Source organism: Pristiophorus japonicus, chromosome 8 (assembly GCF_044704955.1).
Source record: "Pristiophorus japonicus isolate sPriJap1 chromosome 8, sPriJap1.hap1, whole genome shotgun sequence".
Taxonomy (NCBI): Eukaryota; Metazoa; Chordata; class Chondrichthyes; family Pristiophoridae; genus Pristiophorus; species Pristiophorus japonicus.
The window spans coordinates 209645562-209670521 of record NC_091984.1 but is presented as its reverse complement, the minus strand read 5'-3'; the positions used below and the strand labels follow the sequence as shown (position 1 = coordinate 209670521).

Here is a 24960-nt window from a genome sequence, read left to right as displayed (position 1 = left end):
GACCTTTCATCAGAATTAACAGTGTGATGAAGAGTCGTCAGCCTGAAACGTTAACTCTGTTCCTCTCTCCACAGACGCTGCCTGACCTGTTGAGTATTTCTGTTTTCATCCCAAAATAAACATGCTGGATTTGCTGAGAATGCCTGTGAGAAAGACCCAGCAAAGAAGTTTATTTGAGGCTGCAGGAGAGCCATACGACAGGGGGCTGGCAGCTCGAACAGAGCAGTGCTGCAGTGTAAACACAGCTTATGCTTATTAGGCACATTGTGGCTCAAGGGACATTTTCATATCAATTACAGGCAGTACTTGTTTTCTTAAACTTTCGGCCAAGTTGCATTAAAAATAGAAAGAAACTTTTCAGATTGAGTGGGGCTGCGATTTAGATCATTATCCTATTCGTATTCAGGACCTGCACGGAAATCCACCCCTGACTGACAAATAGTGTCTCTTCCTTTTCTCCGTCTCTTTCAGACAATTTGGGAATTGGAGATATCGCACTTGGTGCAGCAGATGTTGCTCATCTGAAAGTCAGGTTGCAGTGCAAAGCAGTGCAGTGAGAGCTTCATCTTACACAAGCCAATGCCACACCTATAAGTGGTAGTGCTTGATATTAACAGCAGGTCACTGACATCACTCGCATTTATCATTTCTAAAACAAAAATTGGAAAGAACAGAACTTTTTGTTTCTGCACTGTGGTTTAGGGTTGGCGGGGGTGAGGGGGGGATTCCAATCATGTCCAGTTTATGCATATTTACAAGCTAGGGGCCAGTTCAATTCATTCCAGAAGCATTGAACGATTACTGGTGTGCTGAAAGCATCCCTTTCAAGTGTTGAGTGTCGAAATCCCTCTTTAGTAATGCCTCCACTCAGCTGTTTCCTGGGCTGTCCTTTCTACCTGCACTTGCTCACTTGTGCTCAGTGAATCTCCCAGTGCAAACCCTTCTAGCTCACTGTCCATACCACGCAGGGTGTTGCTTTTTGTGCTGGTGCTTGAAAGGGTGAAAGCAACTGATGGGGTATCATCAGGAGGGTCCTGCCCCTCAGATGTCCCACCCAATGTACACCTGAATCGAGGTTTGCTTTTTAACGTAAATCTGTAATAAAATAAATAACATGAAAGTTGTCTTTTAATAGTAATGCTTATGTTCAGTTCATACAAATACTGCCTGCATATGACAGTTCATTTTGGTAATATATGCAACTATTTGGACAATTGCAACTTATATTTTGATACAGTACCTGACTGTTGGGTGATTCTGATCCATTGGTTGTCAGGGTGAGGGAGGGCAGTACGTACAAATTGAAATGTTCCCTCTAAGCATTGAATGGCCATATCAAGAACTCCAAATCAGATGCTACACAACTGCACTTTGTTTTTAATCCTCCTTTTATAATATATTATTAATCTTCCCGTTCTCCCCCTATGCTGCACACTATTAATTAGTCAATAGGGATGACTCACATCCAGCACGACCAATGTGAGCAGTTCAATGCTGAGATCGAAAGAAACTGGAGAAAGGTGTGCGATCAGGGCTAGGTCAAGGGGAGCCCGCGGGGGGGGTTTGGCTTGGTGGGCAAGGGGGAAGTAGCACAGGCAGCTTAATGGATGATCTCAATCATAGTGACCAAGAAGTCGGTGAGGTGTTCACACTTGTTTTTTGGAGGTAAGGGGGGCAGGGAGAGGGCTTTAAAGAGATGGTTAGTAGTGGAGGAAATAAGCTGGGGTCATTTTGAATCTCTGGATATTCCTGGAGAAGTGGACAGTTTTGGCAGAGGAGAGTGAGGCCGAATGTGCTTAATGTGGCCCAAATCTGGTGAAGGATGGCTAAACCAGTTGTGTGCCAGATATGCTCAAGTCTGCGCGCCTTGGATTTGAGCAATGCGATGATAGGGACCATAAGACAACAACAACAAGCGCCTTTAACATAGTAAAATGTCCCAGGGTGCATCACAGCAGTATTATAAAACATAAAAAATAAATTTGACACCGAGCTACATAGGAAGAAATTACGGCAGATGACCAAAAGCTTGATCAAAGAGGTAGGTTTTAAGGAGCGTTTTAAAGGAGGAAAGAAAGGTAGAGAGGCGGAGCAGTTTAGGGAGGGAGTTCCAGAGCTTAGGGCCCAGGCAGCTAAAGACATGGCCACCGATGGTTAAGCGATTATAATCAGGGATGCTGAAGAGGGCAGAATTTGAGGAGCGCAGATATCTCGGGGGCAGGGAGAGGGGAGGGGGGTTGTGAGGCTGAAGGAGATTATAGAGATAAGGAGGGGCGAGGCTATGGAGGGATTTGTAAACAAGGATGAGAATTTTGACGTCGAGGCGTTGCTTAACCGGGAGCCAATGTAGGTCAGCGAGCACAGGGGCGATGGGTGAGTGTGACTTGGTGCGAGTTAGGATATGGGCTGTCGAGTTTTGGATGACTTCAAGTTTACGTAGCCTAGAATGTAGGAGGCCAGCCAGGAGTGAGTTGGAGTAGTCAAATCTAGAGGTAATAAAGGCATGGATAAGGGTTTCAGCAGCAGAAGAGCTGAGGCAGGGGCGGCGACGGGCGATGTTACGGAGGTGGAAATAGGCAGTAGGCAGCTGGACGATGGAGGAGAGGCATTGGAGGAGGATGGAGAGGTCAGAGGATGGAGAGGTCAACCATGTCAAAGGCTGCCGACAGGTTCAGAAGGATGAGGAGGGACATCCTTTACTTTTGTCACAGGATGCCATTTGTGACTTTGATGAGGGCCGTTTTGGTACTGTGGCAGGGGCGCAAACCAAATTGAAGGAATTCAAACATGGATCATACCAGGGAGAACAACCAGAATGGAAGAAAGTTTAAATTTTACTTAATAGCAGGTAGAGATGATGGCGGGGTTGAATAGATTGACAGCTGCAGGAGTATCATGGTGAATAAAGAGCCAAAGGCTACACAGTGGGCAGCTTCACAGTGCAATTGTGAGTGACTTGGGAAAGCATTCTTTCCAGGGGTGGAATAAATTCAGCTCCTAGGTTTAGCCTGAATAAAATGGTCAGACACATTCCAGTTTAGATGGGAATGCACAATTAGGAGCCAGTGCCACCTCCAGTTCAAAATATCAGGGTAACAAAGTAATTGATAATTCTGTAGCTTGGTCCAGGTACTCCTATTCGCAACATGCATAAAGGTGTAAGTTTCATATCATAGAAGACATGCATCTGTCTATGGAAACTGAACTCTGTTATGAATAGAAATAAAAAATGTTGGGAGACGGAGAAATAGTAATCATTTGCACTCATTCTCGCTATCCAGTGAGTCTTGTTGGAAAGTGTATGTGTGTCGCTATTGGGTACAAGCAGGGCTTGGCTTGGCTGTGATTCCATCCCCCACTGTGCCTCCACCACCACCCAACCAATGCACTGTCTGATATATTCTTACGACATCACTAACAAACATACTCCACAAGATGGCTCCAAACTGTTATCATGTGACTATATCACATGACCCGTTTAAAATCTGCAGCAGTAGTAGCATTACCACAGTAGTCCACTAGGGGAGCTCTATTACACTGTCTATATTCAGATTGAAGAATAGGTGCCTGGTTGTCTACCAGAGGATATGACTTGGATTTATATAGCGCCTTTTCCGACATCTCAAAGCGCTTAACAGCCAATGAAGTACTTTTGAAGTGTAGTCACTGTTGTAATGTAGGAAACTAATGTAGGAGAAAGACTGAAGTGGCAAAACTGAGTGTTCAAAATGCAAATGAAATAATTTTGAAATAAGATAGTCATTTTTATAATCTACCCATAATACAGCACCAGAGAAACCCATTTCAAAATCATACAGGCTTTTATAACCATACAGGATTTTGGAGTAAGATGTATAAGATTATCAGAAATGCTAGCATAGTGCTTATGTTACTAGACCAGAGGTCTGGACTAATGATCTGGAGACATGAGTTCAACTCCCACCACGGCAGCTGTGGAATTTAAATTTAATTAATTAAATAAATTTGGAATAAAATGCTAGTATCAGTAATGGTATAACTACCGGATTGTTGTAAAAGCCCATCAGATTCACTGATGTCCTTAAGGGAAGGAAATCTGCTGTCGATATCCAGTCTGGCAGAGATGTGATTCCAGACTCACAGCAATGTGGCTGACTCGTAACTGCCCTCGGAGTTGCACCAACCTGCTATAAAGAAGTATCACCACATGGTCTGCAGCGGTTCAAGAAGGCGGCTCACCACCACTTTCTCAAAGGCAATTAGGGAAGGGCAATAAATGCCGACCTTGCCAGTGACGTCCACATCCCATGAATTAATAAAAAAATATATAAAACCTCTGAATCACATTGAGCAAGTTACCATTATCAGTGAAAATATAATGGAAGGTATTGTAATTTTTCTTTTTCAGGATGGTAGCCTGCAGTGCCCCACTTGCAAGGCCATCTATGGTGAGAAAACTGGAACACAGCCACCTGGGAAGATGGAATATCACGTGATCCCACACTCATTGCCTGGATACTCCGAGTCCAAAACGATTCGCATTGTCTATGACATCCCAGCAGGACTACAGGTGAATGCTTCTAACAATTAGGATCACTTAAGTAACTATCATATTTGTACTGCAAGTATAGTACAGCAAGAGTTTAAATTATAGCAGTTACTGTTGAAATAGCAGTACCATGTGGATTTTGCACAGACTATACAATAATACCACTGCACTGGTACAAGTGGCCATCACACAACCATTTTCCATATTTGTTCATAAAAATAAAGACTGCTATTCTTCATGGAGCTTAGAATTCAGAGTATGCCCAAGCCTAGGTGCCAATTTGTCTGGTATCAATGCTGATGTGCAATGCTTCAAGACTGTCCATGCCATGGAAGTTTTGAATATCGGTTATTTCACTTTATACATTGTATTTCCTTGAATGATAGCAATGGCTGTATGTCAACCTATTGGGCTGGAAATTCGGTGGGAGGCAAATTAGGGCGCGAATGGTGGTGGAACGGTAAATTTTGCTCTGGGAAATGGTTTGCGAAGGCAGCCACAAAATTCATCAGCTGGGCCCTGAGTGTGGAGCGGAGGGTAAAGGGAGGCGTTCCACACCTCTCTTAAGGCGTTAGGTCAGCTGAGCAACATGAAAATCCCAAGCTAAAGAGCCAGCCTCGGAGCGCCCAAAGAGAGGCTTTCCTGTGGAAAAAAAATCGGCACAAAAAACATTCTCAATACCTTGCTCACCTCACATAAACATAAATTGCCCCAAAAAATCACACTTACCTCAGGTATTCATTCATTCCCTCACCACTGCCCACTTTCCCGGGTGGTCCTACTAGGGGGTGCTGCACCGCTGTGGCCAAATTTCAGAAAGATGTCGCAAGCAAAACCGGCACCAAACGTCCCAGTGGGGTGCTGGAGGCTGGCCCCTCAGAAATCATTACCACCGCCAATACCGCCCCTCCGAGACGCGAGCAGATGTGGCAACAAACCAAATTTCCACTCCAATGTCTTTAGCGGTTCAATAGACCAATATGGTGCAGATCTAACAAAATTAAACAGATACAAGACAACGCCAGTGGAATATGGTATGTTGCTGAAAGGGAGAAAGTACATCGCTCCCAACCTCAATTAAATGGCAGTACAGAAACCAGATTGTAAGGCCTCAACAGGGAATACGGTCCACTCCACAAATAAAATGTGTACTTAGGAAACATTGTATTATTCAATGATTTTAATTACGCAACATAAATAACACAAGAAGTGAATTGGTGCTTTAAAAATGCACTTAATTAAGCCACTTTTAGACAGTAAGGAGAGAGATTGTTGTGATGCAACAACTTATTTCAGGATTTTTTAAAATTATTAGTTCCTTGGATGTGGGCATCACTAGCAAAGCCGGCATTTATTTATTTATTTATTTATTTAATTTTTCGTTGCCAATCTTTCCAATTCTTTGTCAAATCACAAACGCCAGAGGTCACCTTGCACACATCAAGGATCACTCTGCGCTAATGCTCTTAGCCAAAAGGCCTAGAGCCACTGCACCGTTCCTGGAAGTACTGCAATACCAGGTTCGTGCCATGGAGGTGGATGGGTCAGGCCCCCCACACACCTCCGTGGAGGTAGATGGGTCAATCCACCCCACCCACCTCCTATTTCCAAAAAGCATAGGAGAACCACCTTCCTGATCCAGGGAGAACCACTTTGGGGTCATGGTTACTCCCCTGTCAGGTCAGTTACGCATGATCTTAGCCAAAAGGCCGAGAAGCGGCAAAGCCGGCATTTATTGCCCATCCCTAATTGCCCTTGAGAAGGTGAGGGTGAGTTGCCGCCTTGAACCGCTGCAGTCCGTGTGGTGAAGATGCTCCCACAGTGCTGTTAGGGAGGGAGTTCCAGGATTTTGACCCAGCGACGATGAAGGAGCGGCGATGTATTCCAAGTCAGGATGGTGTGTGACTTGGAGGGGAACTTGGAGGTGATGATGTTCCCATGCGCCTGCTGCCCTTGTCCTTTTCGGTGGCAGTGGTCGTAGGTTTGGGAGGTGCTGCCGAAGAACATTTTGGAGAGGAAGAAAGATTCGAGATAGAATGACAATAAGGGAGCGTGAAGGGTTGTAAGGTTGAAGTGAGGGCTCGGCGGCCGTTTTGAAGGAGGTAGAAAAAATTTCTGAGTATGGAGCTAAGTTGATGATATCAGAAAGCAGAAGGCTGAGAAGATAAATTTGGGTAATAAGGCGACAGAAGGGGAATGGTCAAGGAAATGGCTGTCAGGTTTCATGATCAGGATGAGTTTGATGAGGATAAAAGTATGGAATTAAGGGTGGACTAAAGAAATGGTTTGGATGAGGGGAGAAGCAAAGGATTGGAGTAAGGAGAGCAGGGAGCAGCACAGGAACAACTGCGATGGCTTAGATTTTGGATACAAAAGTCCACAAATTTCACATATTTAGAATGATGCAATCAAGGTATTTTTACAGGTCCACCCTGGTTGGAAAATCATAGGCAGCATGCACCTGAATTTCAATACGCACTGCGAGTGGGCAACTTGCCTCAAATGTTCCATTATGATTTATGATTGATTAGTCAATCTAACTGGTATTTTTTTTCAATTGTGTGAAGGGCATTGAACACCCCAATCAAGGAAAGAAGTTCACTGCCAGAGGCTTTCCACGGCACTGCTATCTGCCTGACACTGAGAAAGGCCGAAAGGTAAGAGTTACATTTGTATTTGTTTGCTTATACATGACCAAAAAACCCTGGGTTAATTGATTTTGAAATATAGAATAATAGCCAGTACTTTATACATTATAAAGATCATTGAATTGAACTTTTGTCCAGCTGTAGATCTCAAGAGCCTTCTGAAAGCAAGTTCTAAATTGCTTTGGACCTTTGAGGCTGGAAATGTTAAAATTGAGATAAATATTGTTCTTTCTAAAGTATTTTAGGTCACTGAGCACTAGGTATTCTACACAGGGCCACATCAATTAAAGGCAATAATATGGAAAAGGACAAACTTACTTGTCACTTAAAACCTGTAGAAAAGGTCCATGATCAGATAACACCGTCTTAATTGAGGAAAAGAAAAACATAATGGCCCAGATTTTGCTGGAGTGGGATATCTCACGACTTGCCCCACTAATTAGACTTTTTCCTGCACCCTTCAGCTCGAAATTGTTTGCCCTGTAAAGTACTGGAAGTATGAGCTGATAATAGCACGGCCAGGGGCATCTGGGACCTTAGTGAATGACGGGACCAACAGTCTATCTCCTTAACCAATAAGAATTAAGGATTGAGAATGAAACAGAGGAACAATGGAGAAGGAGGGTGAATTAGAGTTAAATCAGGTACAGAAAGAGAGGGAAAGAAAGATTGGATTAAGTGAGAGAGAAAAGAGACGGAAAAAAAATTAAGAACAAAATTAAAATTGGAATGTTTTTTTAAATCTCTAAGAAGAATTTACTACATGCAGGAATGCGACTTGTTTAAATAGTTCCTTCTCTGGGCCAGAGAGGTTGATTGGCATTGCATTAATAATTATCACGCTGTTAAAAGGTACTTATGCTCTTAATTACCAGACTTAACTTTCTGCGGCGAGTTTGATGGGCAATTAATGTGCAAATCCAGCAAGTTCTTAAAAATAATGGGGAGGGTAAGGGTGAGATGCCGTTCATGTGAAACAAACAGCGGAGCGGTGCAAATCATCCAGCAACTTGTGGCAATTTACAATTCTTGGGGTACCTTAGTGCATCTTTCAGTGGCCTCTGCAGTCCTCCTTCAGCCTCTGCCTAATATCACTGCCATCTGTCCTGCCCACTACTGCTGTTGAGCAAGTGACCCTCTTGCCGCAATATTAAATTCTATTTAGATACCACAGGCAGTGGCTCTAGTTAACTGCAAGCACCATTTTGTATTGTCATTGTCTGATATCATGAGCAGTCCATCAGTGCCATGCTGGGGAACAATATAAATGTGACACTTCACCATCTGGTTTGACACCAGCTCACTTCTGCTCCCTCAATGTTGCACGCCAATCAGTGATTATGCCAGGAGCTTTTCCACAGGAAGAGTTATACTAAGTGGCTCTCACACGCAATCTAGTGGTTAGTTATAGAGCACCATTGCCCAGGAAAACGTGGGTCACCCATTTCCCTGGCTGGGGATGAAGCCCACCACAGGGAAAATGTTTTCAGTATGTTTGACTAGAGATGTCTCTTCAATGGCCTTGCAGTCAAATAAATGTCTTGATGTAAATTATGACTGTAGTCAGCAAATATAATCAGTACTGCATGCAATCATGATCTGAATTTGTGCTCAGCGTATCAAAAGTACAGGCACTGTACCTGCGGACTGGAGGATAGGATTACATTGGATATACGGCACAGAAACAAGGCCAACTGGTCCATGCTGGTATTTATGCTCCACTCTAGCTTCCTCCTGTCTTTCCTCATCTAAATCTGTCAGTATAACCCTCTATTCCCTTCGCACTCATATGCTTATCTAGCCTCCCTTTAAGTGTATCTATACTATTTACCTGTACAAGTTTCACTTTCTTACCACTCTCTGGGTAAAGAAGCTTCTTCTGAATTCCCTATTTAATTTCTTGATGACTATCTTATATTGATGGCCTCTAATTATGCTCTTCCCCACAAGTGGAAACACTCTCTCTGCTTATACGCTATTAAAATCTTTCATAACTTTAAAGATTCAAAATTTAAAGGGCTAGAGTGTCCTCGTTTTTTTGCATGCTTAACACCCACTTAACGCCCATTTTACCGCTGAAATGACGTGTAACGACCATATATCGCCCATTTAGCACAAAATGGAAACTGACAGGCATTTTTATGAAACTTATCGGCAAGTGTTACTTTCCACATGTGTGTAATGCCGGGAAAAAATATTACTGCCCGCCCACTTTTTTGGGGCAGAATCATCAGAATGGGCGAAATCAATGCCCATAATATCGGCCAGCGTTATTTTCCACACAGAATTAATGCCGAGATTCAATAATATCGCCCGCCCATTTTTTTTTTGTCGTAAAGAGCACATTTGGCGAAACTTAATGCCCAGGAGATCACCCACTGTCACTTTCACCACCTCACACACACATCGCCCACAATATCACTCGCCCAAAAAAACGGCGAGAAAAAGTGGAACTGTTCTGAACTAAAGCCAGCGGTTTGGCTGCCATTTTTAAAATCGCAGTTCGCTTCATTCAAAAGGCTGCTTCAACTTCGGGGGAGTTTGCATTGACTCTGGAATTCTTCTCAGGTGAAGTGACCATCTCAACAGACATATTTTCAGACTCTGGACTTTTGGGGGTTTACTCGAGGTGTATTTTAGTGAGGAAATTATTGCTTCTCATCAATCGCTATTATACTTTCATTGCAATGGGGCCAGCCATTTCTCAGCTTGCATTGATTAATATGCAGATGCTGCAGATGGGTCAATGTGTGATACACAACATCATATCCCCAATTTAAGACATGCAAGAATGAGGAGGCGGGCCAGACCATACACACCCCGCACGTACAGGGAAAAGAAGTCTTACCTCGGCGTGTCCGAGCACACCTGCCTTCAGAGACTGTGCTTCCACAAGGTGGTGATCAATGAAATATGTGAGCTCATCAGGCCACATATGCAGCCTGCCATCAGGACATCAGTGTCAGTGGAGGTTAAGGTCACCACGGCACTGTCTTTCTACGCGTCCGGTTCCTTTCTGGTCGAGATTTGCCCTCTGTCTCACCATGCCACCCATCGCTGCATTAGACAGGTCACGGAGACCCTGTACGCGAGAAGGAAGGACTTTATCAGCTTCCCCATGACCACAGAGGCTCAGACTGACAGGGCTGGAGCATTCTACCGCATTGCTAAGTTCCCCAACTCACATCGTCATGGAAACATAGAAATTTACAGCGCAGAAGGAGGCCATTCCGGCCTATCGTGTCCACGCTGGCTGACAAAGAACCACACGGCACTTGGTCAGCAGCCTTAAAGGTTACATATAAATCGATGAACACTGACGGAAAGGCATAGAGCACCCAGCCCAACCAATTCGCCTCACCACAACTGCGACACCCCTTATACTAAAACAGTCGACACTCCACCACAACTGGAGCCATGTGATCTCCTGGGAGAGACAAAAACCAGATTAAACACCCAGGTCAATTTAGGGAGAAAAAATCTGGGAAAATTCCTCTCCGACCCATCCAGGCGATCGAAACTAGTCCAGGAGATCACCCTGGCCGTATTCTATTCCCTGCAGTACTTATCATTATATCTGCTTCGTCCAACAAAAGGTCATCCAGTCTAATCCCAATTACCAGCTCTAGGTTCGTAACCCTGCAGGCTGCTGCACTTTAAGTGCCCATCCAACCATCTCTTAAAAGTGGTGAGGGTTTCTGCATCCATCACTCTTCGGCAGCGAGTTCCAGATCCCTACAACCCTCTGCGTAAAGAAGCCCCCCCTCAAATCCCCTCAAAACCTTCCACCAACCACCTTAAAAATATGCCCCTCGTAATAGACCCCTCCACCAATGGAAATAGACCCTTACTATCCACTATGTCCAGGCCCCTCAATATATTGTACACCTCAATGAGGTCTCCTCTCAACCTCCTCTGTTCCAATGAGAACAAACCCAGCCTATCCAATCTGTCCTCATAACTAAGATTCTCCATTCCAGGCAGCATTCTAGTAAATCTCCTCTGCACCCTCTCTAGTGCAATCATGTCCTTCATATAATACGGCGACCAGAACTGCACGCAATACTCCAGCTGTGGCCTAACCAAAGATTATACAATTTAAGCATAACCGCCCTGCTCTTATATTCTATGCCTCGGCCAATAAAGGCAAGCATTCCTGATGCCTTCTTAACCACCTTATCCACCTGGCCTGCTACTTTCAGGGATCTGTGGACAAGCACTCCAAGTCTCTTTGTTTATTTACAGTATTAAGTGGCCTACCACTTAATGTGTATACCCTTTCCTTATTAGCCCTCCCAAAGTGCATCACCTCACACTTCTCTGAATTAAATTCCATTTGCCACTGCTCTGCCCACCTGACCAATAGATTGATATCCTCCTGCAGTCCATGACTTTCCTCTTCATTATTAACCACACAGTCAATTTTAGTATCGTCTACAAACTTCTTAATCATACTCCCTATATTCAAATCTAAATCGTTGATATATACCACAAAAAGCAAGGGTCCCAACACTGAGCCCAGTACCATGCGGCCACCTTCTCAGGACCCGGAGCGTTTTCGTAACAGAAAAGGATTTCACTCCCTGAATGTCCAACTAGTTGTCGACCACAACCAGATCATCATGGCAGTGAATGCCAGAAGTCCGGCACCTTTGATAAGGCTCACATCCTGCGTGAGAGCGCTGTCTCTGACATCGTTAAGAGTCAGCCACAAAGACAATGCTGGATGCTTGGTGATAACCGATATGGCCTAGCCACCTGGCTGATGACCCCCCTGCATGACACCCACACCGAGGCCAAGAAACGATACAACCAGAGCTACAGAGACACACGCAATGTGGTCCAGAAAACAATAACTGTGCTTAAGCAGCGCTTCAGATGTCTGGACCACTCAGGAGGGGAGCTACAATACAACCCTGAGCAAGTAGATAAATTTGTGGTCGTGTGCTCCATGCTGCACAATCTGGCTATTAGGAGGGGCCAAGAATTGCCAGAAGGGACTGATGCTCCACCTCAGGAGAGAGAGGAAGAGGGTGACGAGGGGCTGGACACTGACCTAGGGCCAGACAATCAGGCTGGCTATACAACCATGTCCACGACCCCCTCCAGACCGCAGGAAAGGGCCCGTGGTGGCTACATAGCTGCAAGACTCTTACGTGAGAGGCTGATATCTAACGATTTTCCTGAAAGAACGTTGCTGTGAGCGACAACACTGACACACTGCTGTGTGTGTGCAGCTCAGACTTCAATGGTGCCCATCACCATGGTGCCAGTTAAAGTTTACGTTGATTGAAGTTAAGTTTTATTTAACCCTTTCATGTTAAAGAATCACCAGTGTGTAACGGTCCAGCTGTCTGAGACAATGCGCAACAAGGTTTATGTTCAATAAAAAATGTTTTATACCAACATTGGTCTGAAATCATAAGTATCACAGCCCATAACACCCAACCCCCGCCCACACCCCACTTTTTCCACCATTGACATCAATCAAATGGTCAACATGTCCAGCAACACAGAATACAAATGCAAAGCAGGAGGGTGGCCCCCTCCCCCCATACATTACAATAAATTACATACACCCAGATGGAGATATAACACAGCTCCGCAGGCGGTGCCTCACTGGGGGGGGGGATGAAGGCAGAGGTGGTGGTTGCATGAGTACAGGAGCGGAGGGTGCCGAGGGGGCAACATTCTCTGATGCAGAAGCAGGATCTTGGTCCTTGCTCTCATCTGCCGATTGCAGTGGTGCGGAACCTAGGGGTGGGATGCCGCGCTCTGGGACCACTGGGAGGCCTGTGCCAGCAGTGTTCCTGGCTATCGCACCCAGGGCCTCCACCATCCACAGAATGTACTCAGTCATGGTGGCCAGCTGTCGGGATATGCTCCTGAGTGCTTCGCTGAGCTGGTCACCAATGTCTACAGTCCTCCTGGACAACTGTACCATCTCTCCGCTCTCATGTGGCGCTCGTGGACCAGACCTGCTGTTTCCACGAGGCCTCCGCGGGGTCGGCGCCGTCTTGGGGACAACTGGGGTGCCCTGTGGCGAGGTGCTTGGGCCCGGTACCTCCAGAGTGGAGGCAGGAATGACCAGAGAATCACTAGTTGGCCTTGGGGTGGAATGGCTTCTGGAGCGTGGTGATGCAGGTTCCTCGAAGTCCGCGCTCTCATCCGTAGAGAATAGACCCAGCGGATTGACGGGCGAGAATCGGAGCTCCTCAGCACCAGATGTAATAGGATTGTCCGTCGACTCCTGCCCCGCGCCCCCACCTTCTGACCTCTGTGGTCTTGCCTGGGCCCGCTGCTAACAAATGAGGTTATTAGAGGAGAAGCGGGTGCCAGGGTGACAAGGTGAGTCCAGCGCTACACACAGCATATGCACAACAAAAGCACCATCGCTATCAAAATCATCACAGACATCACATTTCATGACTATCAACACATTTGCATTGTAATGATTTTCATTAGGCAAGCATTATTTCCAGGACAATTTTAGAAATCATCTATCATGGATGATTATTCGGATATGAGTGGGTGTGGCATCTATTGACTTTACATCATGCAATGGTGTAAGCTTTACTCACATGGCACCACTTCAAGGTCTGCAGATGCTTCCGTGGCTGTCCGGGTGTGCTTCCCCACGAGTGCGAGCACCCGCTCCTCCGTCTCAGTGATGTCGCCCCCCCCACCCGCTCGCCTCTACACGGACCTCGTCATCGATAGCTTCCTCTGTAAAAGGTGGCAGAACGACATGGCATGAGATCATTGCGTGATGTCATTGCTAGGTACTGTCACAGAGACTGATACAACACATAACCGACAGATGTAATCATGATCATTATGATAATTATCATTCTTTACCTAAAGACGTACACCGTGACCGCCGACTTTGAGTAAAACATTCGCGGTAAAAGTGAAAGATCTCACATCTGCTGATAGTCACTCATGACTGTTACAAATCAAATTATATAACTACATAAGTACATGTAAATAAATGTAATACTTACTCTTGCGGATCCCACAAGGTTGTTCCATCGTTTGCGGTTTCCCTCACGCACCTCGTTGGTCGCCAACGAGACCACCTCTGCTATCTCGGCCCATATCTTCTGGTAAGCCTTTGGGGTGGGCTTCCCACACCCTCCCTGTGTCAAATCACCCCAGCGTAACTCAATGTCCTGCAGTCGGCAGGCGTTTGCGTAGTCTGAGGAGCTCCTTGCTTTTTTGCGCCCTCCAATGTGCTCCTCTCCCACCTCACTGCTCTCTCCAGCGTCAGTCTCCACAGCGTGCTGTGACGCCTCCTCCTCTCCCTCCATTATAGGCCAAATTCGGGCAAATATGTGGCTGGTAACAGCTAATTTTTGTTTCCCTATTTGCTGTAAAGCTCCAAACTCTCCCTCCTTCCTCCCAAAGCAGCCACACCACACCCACACATGCCTTCAGTCCCTCTCAGCTCCTTCTCTCTGTGTCTCCTCTTCTGCGCATGTCATGATGACCCTTGACCTCCTGAATCGCGGGAATCGAGCGTTGCCATGCCGTTGCTAAGGACGACCACACTTTACGGCAGAAGGTCAGCGAGATTTAACGTTACCGCCCATTTCGTATCGCTCGCAGTAACGCCCAATTTAAAAAATGGAGACTAGGTGCTTTGAGAATGGGCGAGAAGCCGGCGATCTGAAAACCCATTTTAACTGCCCATGCCGGAAATAACACCCATTTTTGGGCGATAAGCACAAACGTGTAAAATCTAGCCCAAAGATTTAGGAAAAGTTATAAACAATCATAGCTCAAATATCTAACGGAATTGTAAGATAATGTAACTAAATTAACAGACAAGGGGTATTCAGTGGATATAACTTACTTGGATTCTCGGAAACTATTTGATAAAGTTGCAGATGTGAAGTGTTTGAAGAGGATTCAGGCTCAATGAATTGATGGCAAATTGGATGGAAAACTGTTTTACCAATGGAAATAATGGATGGAAAATTCTCTGTCTAAAAGATGTTGAATACAGGAGTTTTGCAGGGATCTGTTCTGGTTTTCATGCCATTACATTATTCATTCAAGATAGAGAAGAATGCAAGTTTAGTAATATTATCAAATTTGTTAATAACACTAAGTCATGTGGCCAAGTATAAGGAAGATGATAAAGGGATTGAAACATATTAATGGACGTGTTCAGGACTGTCCGATGAATATAAGAGAAGTACATACTGGCCAAGAGACATGAAACATGAACATAATGAGGGTATTAATTAGCAAATACAGCACAAAGAAGGAGTATCACTGCGTGTGATTATTAACCATTTACTGAAGTATCCAGTCAATAAGAACATAAGAAATAGCAGTCATTCGGCCCTTCGGGCATGCTCCGCCATTCACTAAGATCATGGCTGATCTTTTATCTCAACTGCACCTTCCCACACTATCCCCATAAACCTTGGTTCTCTTAGTATCCAAAAATCTATTGATCTTGAATATACTCAATGACTGAGCATCCACATCTCTCTGGAAAAGAGAATTCCAAAGATTCACAACCCTTTGAGTGAAGAAATTGCTCCTCATCTCAGTCCTAAATGACCAATCGCTTATTCTGAGACTGTGACCCTTATTTCTAGACTCCCCAGCCAGGGGAAACATCCTCCCTGCATCTACCCTGTCCAGCCCTGTAAGAATTTTATATGTTTCAATGAGATCACCTCTCATTCTTCTGAACTCTGGAGAATATAGGCCTAGTTTACTCAATCTCTTCTCGTAGGACAAACCCTTCATCCTAGGAATCAGTCTGGTGAACCTCTGTTGTACTCCCTCTAAGGCAAGTATATCCTTTCATAGGATATCAAAAGGAGATCAAAATGTGGAACTTATCAACAGAGTTCTGGATTTAGGGTTCTAAGTTATAAAGGGGACTCTAAAATGAAACTTATGTTTATTAGAGAAAAGACTGAAAAGAACATAATGTAGGATTTGTTTTACAATATTCTCCCCATCTCTCCTAAAGGTGCTAACAGGAAAGAAAGGATGAATAGCTGGGGTCTCTTTTCTCTTGAATAGAAAAGGCTGAGGTGTGGCCTATTTGAGATCTTTAAAATTATGAAAGGTTTTGATAGAATAGACACAAAGAGTGTTTCCACTTGTGGGTGAGAGCAAAACTAGAGGCCATTAATATAAGATAGTCACCAAGAAATCCAATAAGGAATTCAGAAGAAACTTCTTTACCCAAAGAGTGGTGAGAATGTGGAACTCGCTACCACAGGGAGTGATTGAAGCGAATAGTATAGATGCATTTAAGGGGAGGCTAGACAAGCATATGAGGGAGAAGGGAATAGAGGATTATATTGAGAGAATTAGATGAGGATGGATGGGAGGCGGCTCGAATGGAGCATAAATGGACTGGTTGTGCCGAATATTTCTGTGCTGTATATTATATGTAAGTAAATTGGTTGGAGTCGACAATGAGCCAAATAAAGGTTAATTATCCTTTCCCGCACTGCCACCCTGGCATTGGACGAATAGTTCCGCTTTCAAGCTAATGAAATGATAATTTACAACCAGCAGGATCAAGCTAATATTGTACGATACACGATTGGAACGTTCAACACTTTTCTTTCTTCACTATGGAGGACTAATATAAAACAATCATTGGTTCAACTTTGCCTACCAAGACACCTCACCAATTACATTCTTTCCTCTCTCTCCCTTCCAGTCATAAGGAAATGTAGCATTAAATAGAGATTCATCTTTTGTTTCATAACTTGTCACATTACCATCTCCTTTTCCCTTGCACCATCATTCTTTTTGTCTCTTAATCTCTTCTGTCTTCCACCCAATCACAGACCTTCCCTTGTGTTCTTTCTTCCTCTTCCATCGCTCCCCACCCCCTTTCCCTGCCTCTGTACTTGCTTAAAAACCTGCTACATCTCTAACTTTTTCCAGTTCGGACGAAGGGTCATCAACCTGAAACATTAGCTCTGTTTCTCTCCACAGATGCTGCCTGACCTGCTGAGTATTTCCAGCATTTCCTGTTGTTATTGCCGATTTCCAGCATCCGCAGTATTTTGCTTTTGTACTAAGTAGAGTATGTTGGGTATATTAGGTAAAACTTGATTGCCAACATAGAAATAGATATAATTTGGTGTGCACCACATGTTTACAATAAATAGCTTCAATTTCCATACAGTGATACATGTCTATTAGATGCTGCTGTACAGAAATATAGTCAGCAGAGGTTCAGGAGCAGGCCACACCATGTTTCTGTAGGCACCCATGACCTGGGATACCCAGTTAGCGATGAGATGGGAGGCTGGGAAAAGCCCCCACTGCATCATTGCAAGGTTCCGATGGGCATGTGCCTACTGCAAGCACAGCTCCTTCTCCAAAGAAAGCCTTGAAAATCCCAGAGGAATGTAAAAGGGGTAGAGACCCAATGAAACTGGTCTACACCACTTTTTTCTTTTTTGTTAATTAATTCATGGGATGTGTGTGTTGCTGGCAAGGCCAGCATTTATTGTCCACCCCCAATTGCCCTCGAGAAGGTGGTGACTCAGAAGGCTGCTAAGAGTCAACCACATTGCTGTGGATCTGGAATCGCATATAGGCCAGACTGGATAATGATGGCAGATTTCCTTCCTTAAAGGACATTGGTGAACCAGATGGGTTTTTACAACAATCTGATAATTTCATGGTCACCATTACTGATACTAGCTTTTTATTCCAGATTTATTTAATTAACTGAATTTAAATTCCCCAGCTACCATCGTGGGATTTGAACTCGCGTCTCTGGATAATTTGTCCAGCCCTCTCGATTACTAGTCCAGTAACATAACCACTATGCTACCGTACACCTATGCACTTAAGAAAATGGTTGTTCTCCAGTGGCAAGGATCAGGAAAATTGTCTTTTTTGCATATTCCTTGCTGGCCCAAATGATCTTTTCTCATTCGCTTACGTTCTAATCTTTAATTGTTGTTTTTTAGATTCTGAAGCTGTTGATTGTGGCATGGGATCGCAGGTTGATATTCACCATTGGAACATCCAACACCACTGGAGAGGCGGATACTGTAGTGTGGAATGAAATCCATCACAAAACAGAGTTTGGATCAAATTTAACCGGACATGGCTACCCAGATCCTAACTATTTGGACAATGTCCTGGCAGAATTATCTGCCCAAGGTGTCATTGAGGACTGCATAAAGGACTGAGAATGGGACTTGAAGAACTAACAAATAAGATTTTTGGACACTGAAGATCATACCCTGTAAAGTACATTACTGGGGTTCAAATATGCTTTGCTTTACTGCCTTGGCCATTACTTTGTTAACTCCAGTTCAGGCTAGTTAAAACCAGACTACGCTGGCCTGATTCGGTTTATTGGTGGCAAATTCCAGTTATATACTGTGCAAGTCTGCATCTGTTATTCCTTATGGAAAGACCTACACAATATTAATAATTAGGGGCAGGCAAACCAAAAGAAAAGAGAGGGCTGTCGAGTTGACAGTTGCTTGCACTGGTCATTCCTTTAAAAAAGAACAGAAATGTTTTCCATTTGGTCGAATCGTATACCGTGCACCTGTTGCAATAATGCAGCTAACTGTGCGCATAAAGGCAAAAAAAAGTGTGTCTGTTTAGTTATAGGAATGCTGGCATCAGTCAACATGTCGCTTTCTAGAGATCATGAGCCGTACGTAAAACATGCAGCATTTTCATAAATAACGTGTACGTCTCTCAGGGATGTCAGTATTTTCGCTTGAACGTGTCGCTGTAAATAGTGTACAGTGGACAGAAGAAGGAGGAAAGTAGCTTTGCATGTGAAAACTATATGGCTTTAAAAAGTGCCCATTTTATCTTATTTTATCATATGGACAGCATCACCATGGAGCATTTTAAAACAGTTTTGACAAAGGTAGTTTAAATTTAAAGACACTGCTTATAAAGTGTTGTTCAGAAATAACGAAGGGCTTGTTCTGTGTTAAAGGTCTGTCTCGTTACTCCATTAGTCCCGCTAAGTATTAGTGTTCTGGTGGCCCATGCTGCATGTCAGTAACAATGAATACATATGTCCTCAGTCGAGGCTGTTTATTTAAAGTTAACTTTTGTAACTATAGATGTTGCTATACTTCATAGCCAAGTATGTCACAGTCTTAACTGAATCATTTAGGTCTACTGTGTTTGAGACTCTTCATTATGTTTATGAATTTGACAGTGAATGCATCTGAAGGCAAGAAATAGATTTTTTTCACTGTATTTTTTTTTCATCAATGTGGATGTGTCTGTTTTTAATTTTAAACGATAACTCAAAGTCCTACATGCAACTCAATGTACTTAGCTGTCAGATTATGTGAAAGGATTACTTCACGGGGGGAATCCTGGGACGTTGCTTTTAAGAGGATTTGAAAGACACAACAGCTATACATCCAGCCCAGAGACAGAAGTTGGATAACATTCCTGCCAAATACAGTCACTGTCTCGGTAAATGGATGTCTACTGACATTTGGGCTGGGCTCTTCTGTCAGAGGGAGGCCATGTGGGGTGAAATGTTACAAAGCTATGAACAGTTTACAAAATGGTGATAGCTGTAGAAGTATTCAATATTATCCTGACACTGCTGTCAAATCCATTGTGTTCACAGTCATTACTGGCAAACATAATGTACAATGAATGCTGTTTCTGTAAGTTATGTTCTCGTTGCTGGCTTGTATGACATTCAACTTACAAAATTTATTGCCAAAAAGATTTGAAGGGAAAGTAAAATATATTGGAGGATAGTGACATTTCCTTTGGTTTTAAGGGTCACAGTAGTTTAAAGATGAACATAATGTGCTCAATAGTCTAAGTGTTTGAAGGATGTTGGGTAAAATGGCAATCTCTCCTGTTTTTTAAGACAATTTAAAAAAAGGAAATTGAAATTGCTTTTTTGTTAGAAATGTGCAAGCAAAACAGGGAAACATTAGATTTATAAAGTGACCAGAGATGTCAAAAGCTTTCTGGAAAATAACTTGAAACTAAATGACGGAAGTTATTTTTTTTTAAATCAAAATAGTTGTCCAAATACTTTGATCTATGGGCAAAAATGGAACCTACTCTGCCTGCCTCTGTTTCTCATAGCAACTGTTTATCTGCTGGAGAATGATGTCCTGATGAACCTATTCTACTCTGATGACACTTACAGTCGTAATCCTAGTCTCACCCTAAGAACTGCTGTCGAAATGCACCAGAAGAGCAGCAAATGCAATGCATTTGATACTGCAGAACCATAGAAAGTGTTATCCACAGCACCTATGCTAAATTTACCAATAACATTGATCTGGCAGCATTCAAGTCAGCAGCAGATGGTGCCAATGGAGCTACTAGCAATATAACATGTTATAGATTCTGAAACAAATTAATTTTTATATCGAAATGAACACATTAAGAAAGCATGTGTAAATAGTGTATTGATGTCAGTGTATTTTAAGAAACGTAAGGCACAGTATCCATTTTTTAGGCCTCGGCAGGTTCAATTTAAAACATATTAAATTGAGCATGTATAATCGTGCTGATCCTAACGTTACTGGAAATTGTACGGTATTTTGATTAACTCTCATTTGGAAGGAGGAATATAATCACAATTATTTTAGGAAATTAAGTATGAAGATGTTAATGTAGAAACTATGACAAATGATTTATTTTATAATTGTATTTGCATAACAAGCTGAACTAGACTCAAACCATCGTGAGGCCTGTTACTAAGCTGGCAATATCCCTTGTATTCAGTTGTTGCAGGGGCTACGAATTTAAATTCTGGTTTCTACACCTGTGAGGAACTGGCGAGGATTATCTTAAACAGAGAACATATTCCTTAAAGGGTCAGATTAATGAAAATAGCCATGATAATGAATAAGCATAAAAAATATAAATTACCAATGTTTTAATATTTTATTTAGACCACCGCTGAATCTAGAATTAGATTCAAATTTTAATTGTATTTGCCAAGCAACTTACTGAATTTCATTCATGTTGACAAGAACTTACCAAAGTTAGCAATCTCAGTCTTCTTCTTTCGTATGGTATAGCAAAGCAAAGCAAATGTCAATATCGAAGTTGGAAATCCAGGCCAAAGCTTCCGATGTAATAGTGTGAATATCTTGCAGGCTGCCTGCAAATTTCCTCTGAGGGCAGAGCTCAATGATGTGCTCCAGGGTCTGATTAGTAGCTCTACAGTCGCAGGATGGGAATGCTTTAATCTTCCATCAATCTCAGTTATAGCCACAGATAGTCCACCTTACAGTCTCAAATGCAGACAGCTGTGAAGAGGGGTCCTATAATAGTGAGCGCGTTATAGGTCTAGATAACAAATATGTCACGAGTTTAATGCAAAAAATAATTTTAAAAGTATTCATGTGCAGAGGACTCAGTAACATACTGGAATGTTATTAACAAGAGTTAACAGGCTCTGATGCTTGATAGTTTGAATCATACGTTGATAGTGATGAGAATAAATCTCTTTTGTATATTAAATAAATTAGTATCTTTATAAAAGTACATGAGTTTAAAGTTCAACTTCCAGCTCTGCACAATGTTGTGCTTGGCTAATTAGTATTTTTTCCCAGGAAAGCACTTTGTATTGACCATTGACACAAAATACCAATTAGGGAGTGAGGAAAGGCTTAATTCACCTCTCTTGAGAGTAAATGGCTGTTATTATTATCCTTCCCCAATTAGTGCAGTGTTATCAATACTCCACTGATCCATGGACTGAGGCTTTTGTGTAGAAACCATCAATCCCAATTTGCCAGAGATGACACTGCAATGAAAATAGATAGAAGAGTCACATAGCAGAAAATAATGGTTGATTTTCCATTTTTTTTTAACCACATTAATTTTTTAGTGTGTTGACTTTCATTTGCCACTTGCCTTACCATCTTAATGTTGTTATTGGCCTAACCCTATGCCACCGTGAGATATTACAGTAAAAGTTCCTTAGGTCCCCACCATCCAGCAAGCTCTGTGTAAGTTCACTGTTTAAAATCAAGACAAGAAAAATGGCTGATATTTAACCAAATAACCAATAACAACGTTAAGTTAAATAACCTTGGGGGTGATTTTCACCTAACACAACGAGCAGGAAACTCATGGGATGGGGTGAAACACTGGTTTTACAAAGCGCTCATTGACTTCAGTGGACAGTAAAATCGGGAGGGGTGTAAAATCAGTGTTACACCCGATCCCATCAGTTTCCCACTGGGTGGGTTAGGTTAGACAACCCCCATATGTGGCCACAGGGAATAACTGTAATGGACAGGCAATGGTTAAGTTAACATCCTCAATAATGAAGTTCAATTTTAATCTCAAATATTTCATTTTAGGAGACGTGTTAGAAGGGAAAGTGAACAACCAAATGTTAAAAAAAAAGGAAGCTCGGAAGGAAGGAAACGTAAAATCACCATTAAAACGTAACCATTCACATAGACTTAATGTATGTCACATTAAAGTGAAGGACAAGAGTAAAATAAACACAAACTTAAGAGCTTTTGCTACTGGAGCACATGTTGCTAAAAGCTTCAGATTGTTAAATGGGACTTAGATTCTGGAGAAGGGCTTCAGATCTTGGACCTCCTTTACAACTCCCATTTTTTCTGTTTTCTTGCTGGGAAACAAGAAAACAAACAGGGCTTTGGACAGCCTGATAAGATGCCGTTGTAGCTAAGCATTGATGTTGTCACATCTATCGCCTGCATACACTTGCCCTACTCTGTATTGTAAATGGCATTGGGAGTTCCAGACTTGTTCCCATAACAAAGCAAGCGCTTAATTCAAATCAGTTTGGTGCAAACTCTTTAAGTGGAGGGAACTTAACTTTGTAAATCCAGACAGGACTTTCTGCTTTGAGACCAACTGTGGTCACAGGTTGTGTGACATGGACAGTTTTTAATCAAAAGTACAAATATATTCTTTAAAAATTAAAAGTTGGATATCATCATGTGAAATGAAAGCGAAGTGCACAAAATAAAGACCTCAATTCAACTTAAACGTACAACGCCATATATTGTGGATTCAAAGAATCACAACTTCTGTGAATCAGCTAGCCAGAGACGTCTGATTGGAACCATACCTAGCCTAAATGTTCTTATTTTTGTGATAATGAGTACAACTTTTGCCCGTTATGTGAACAACCATGTTAAGTATCACACATGTAGCAGAAGCCATTGTGGAATGGCATCATATATTTCATACCTTGAGGGAATGATGGCTTGTATGTGGCTAACCGCACGTCCTAGGTGCTAAATGAGATACCAAATATGAATTGCCATTAAATAAAGACCAGGTTAATTAAAATGGGATAAAATAACCAGTCTACAAATGATACCTTTTTTAATTGTATTAAAGTGAAACAGTGTTCCTTGAAGAGTAATGGGTGCCCTGAGCATAGTGCTGTGAGGTGCATTAATAATTTCACTGGATTTGAAGGCTAAGCGCCTGATTTAACTTTAAACTCGGCCATTTTGGACTTTGTGGAGACAAACCCTATCAGATCCATGTACAACTACAGATTATGTAAAATGCTTCACATTGAAAAAGAATGAGACATGTAAATATTTGTGTCCTATTCTAGTTTTAAGGAGAGATTGCCTTGGGGGAAATGTGATGTGTTGTGTTATATTTCATGCAATCTGGTTCTCTGCACAATATTGATGTAGATTTTGATACTGCAAATTGCGATAGGGATCACATCCTTTCATCCATGACTATGTCTTGTGTTGTTATTTACTCACCAACATACCTTGAATTTATGTAATGAACTCATGCAATATGTATAAACTATTGGATAATATTGGATTTGCTTGTAACTGTTAGTAATAAATAATGAATAAACTTTATTTGGAGGATAAGTTTTTACTGTTGCTGAAGTTTTTCCTCGATGACTTTTCTACCACAATCACTGCTGAAGAAATTCTCATTCTGTAAATGTTCTCACTGGGTCCCCAGTGATGTCGTTATGATGAATTGGTCCACTTCACAACAGCGTTTGAGTGACTGAATTCATTTTCTGAAGCCAAAAGCCAGAATAATGATAGTTACAGAGTAATGCACGATACCAGAATCAAGCTGTTTCACAGGATTAACCTGACCTTGATGTTTAAAATTTCAATGGATCTCCATGAGAGCTGACGAGCTGTATTTTCCTTAAAATGGGGTGGAAAATGATTTAGGCAGATTCTGAAATCCAGTTTAGATCTGTTGCAAAATGCAGGAACTTCACAATGTTGATGATGTTGTTTGTATCTTCATGCAATGTTGAGAGATAACAAGGTTGGAGAATACAGCAACCGTACATCCTCTGATAGTGGCAAGTATTCTAAATTAGTGACAGAGCTGAGCTGCTTGCTACAACACGTGTAGTTCACATTCATACTTTTATTTACAGATATCTCAGATGTACTTAAATGCATCTGCTGTTGGCACCATTGGTGGGATTGATAGCATTCAAAGGGATTGATTCAGCGAAGGAACTGAGAAAGGTCAGATGGATTTTAATATGGAAAAATGTAAGATAATGCATATCGTACTTCGTGAAACATACACAATGAATGAGTATTGAGAAAGTAGAAAGAGAAAATAGGTGCGATTAATAAAAATGTACTGAATGCATCAAGTGAAATCTTTAACAACAGTGCTGACCAATTGCTAGGATGTTTCCCTCGAGCATTTGATTATAAGCTTTTCTAATCAGTCGAAGTCAATGGTAAGGCCACATTTAAATTATTGAGAGGAGTTTTGGGCTTGCTACATTCAGAAGGGTACTGCTGCATT

The 24960-nt window shown here is 42.5% G+C and overlaps 1 protein-coding gene and 1 pseudogene across 2 annotated transcripts in view; one reads left to right on the top strand and one right to left on the bottom strand.

The window, feature by feature from the left end:
* The window catches only part of dtx1 (deltex 1, E3 ubiquitin ligase), a 330151-nt gene extending 306122 nt beyond the window's left edge, over positions 1 to 24029 (top strand). Inside the window, exons 7-10 of one of the 2 annotated variants that reach the window (XM_070887890.1) lie at positions 4388 to 4549; positions 7096 to 7185; positions 8792 to 8883; positions 18147 to 18224. In XM_070887890.1, coding sequence (XP_070743991.1) covers positions 4388 to 4549; positions 7096 to 7185; positions 8792 to 8883; position 18147 — 345 coding nt within the window. In that variant the 3' untranslated portion in view covers positions 18148 to 18224. Of the gene's footprint in view, positions 1 to 4387; positions 4550 to 7095; positions 7186 to 8791; positions 8884 to 18146 lie in introns of both variants that reach the window. The other variant, XM_070887889.1, reaches the window with a different exon arrangement.
* Positions 6012 to 6249, bottom strand: LOC139269985 (U2 spliceosomal RNA; annotated as a pseudogene).
* Positions 24030 to 24960: the final 931 nt, after the last annotated feature.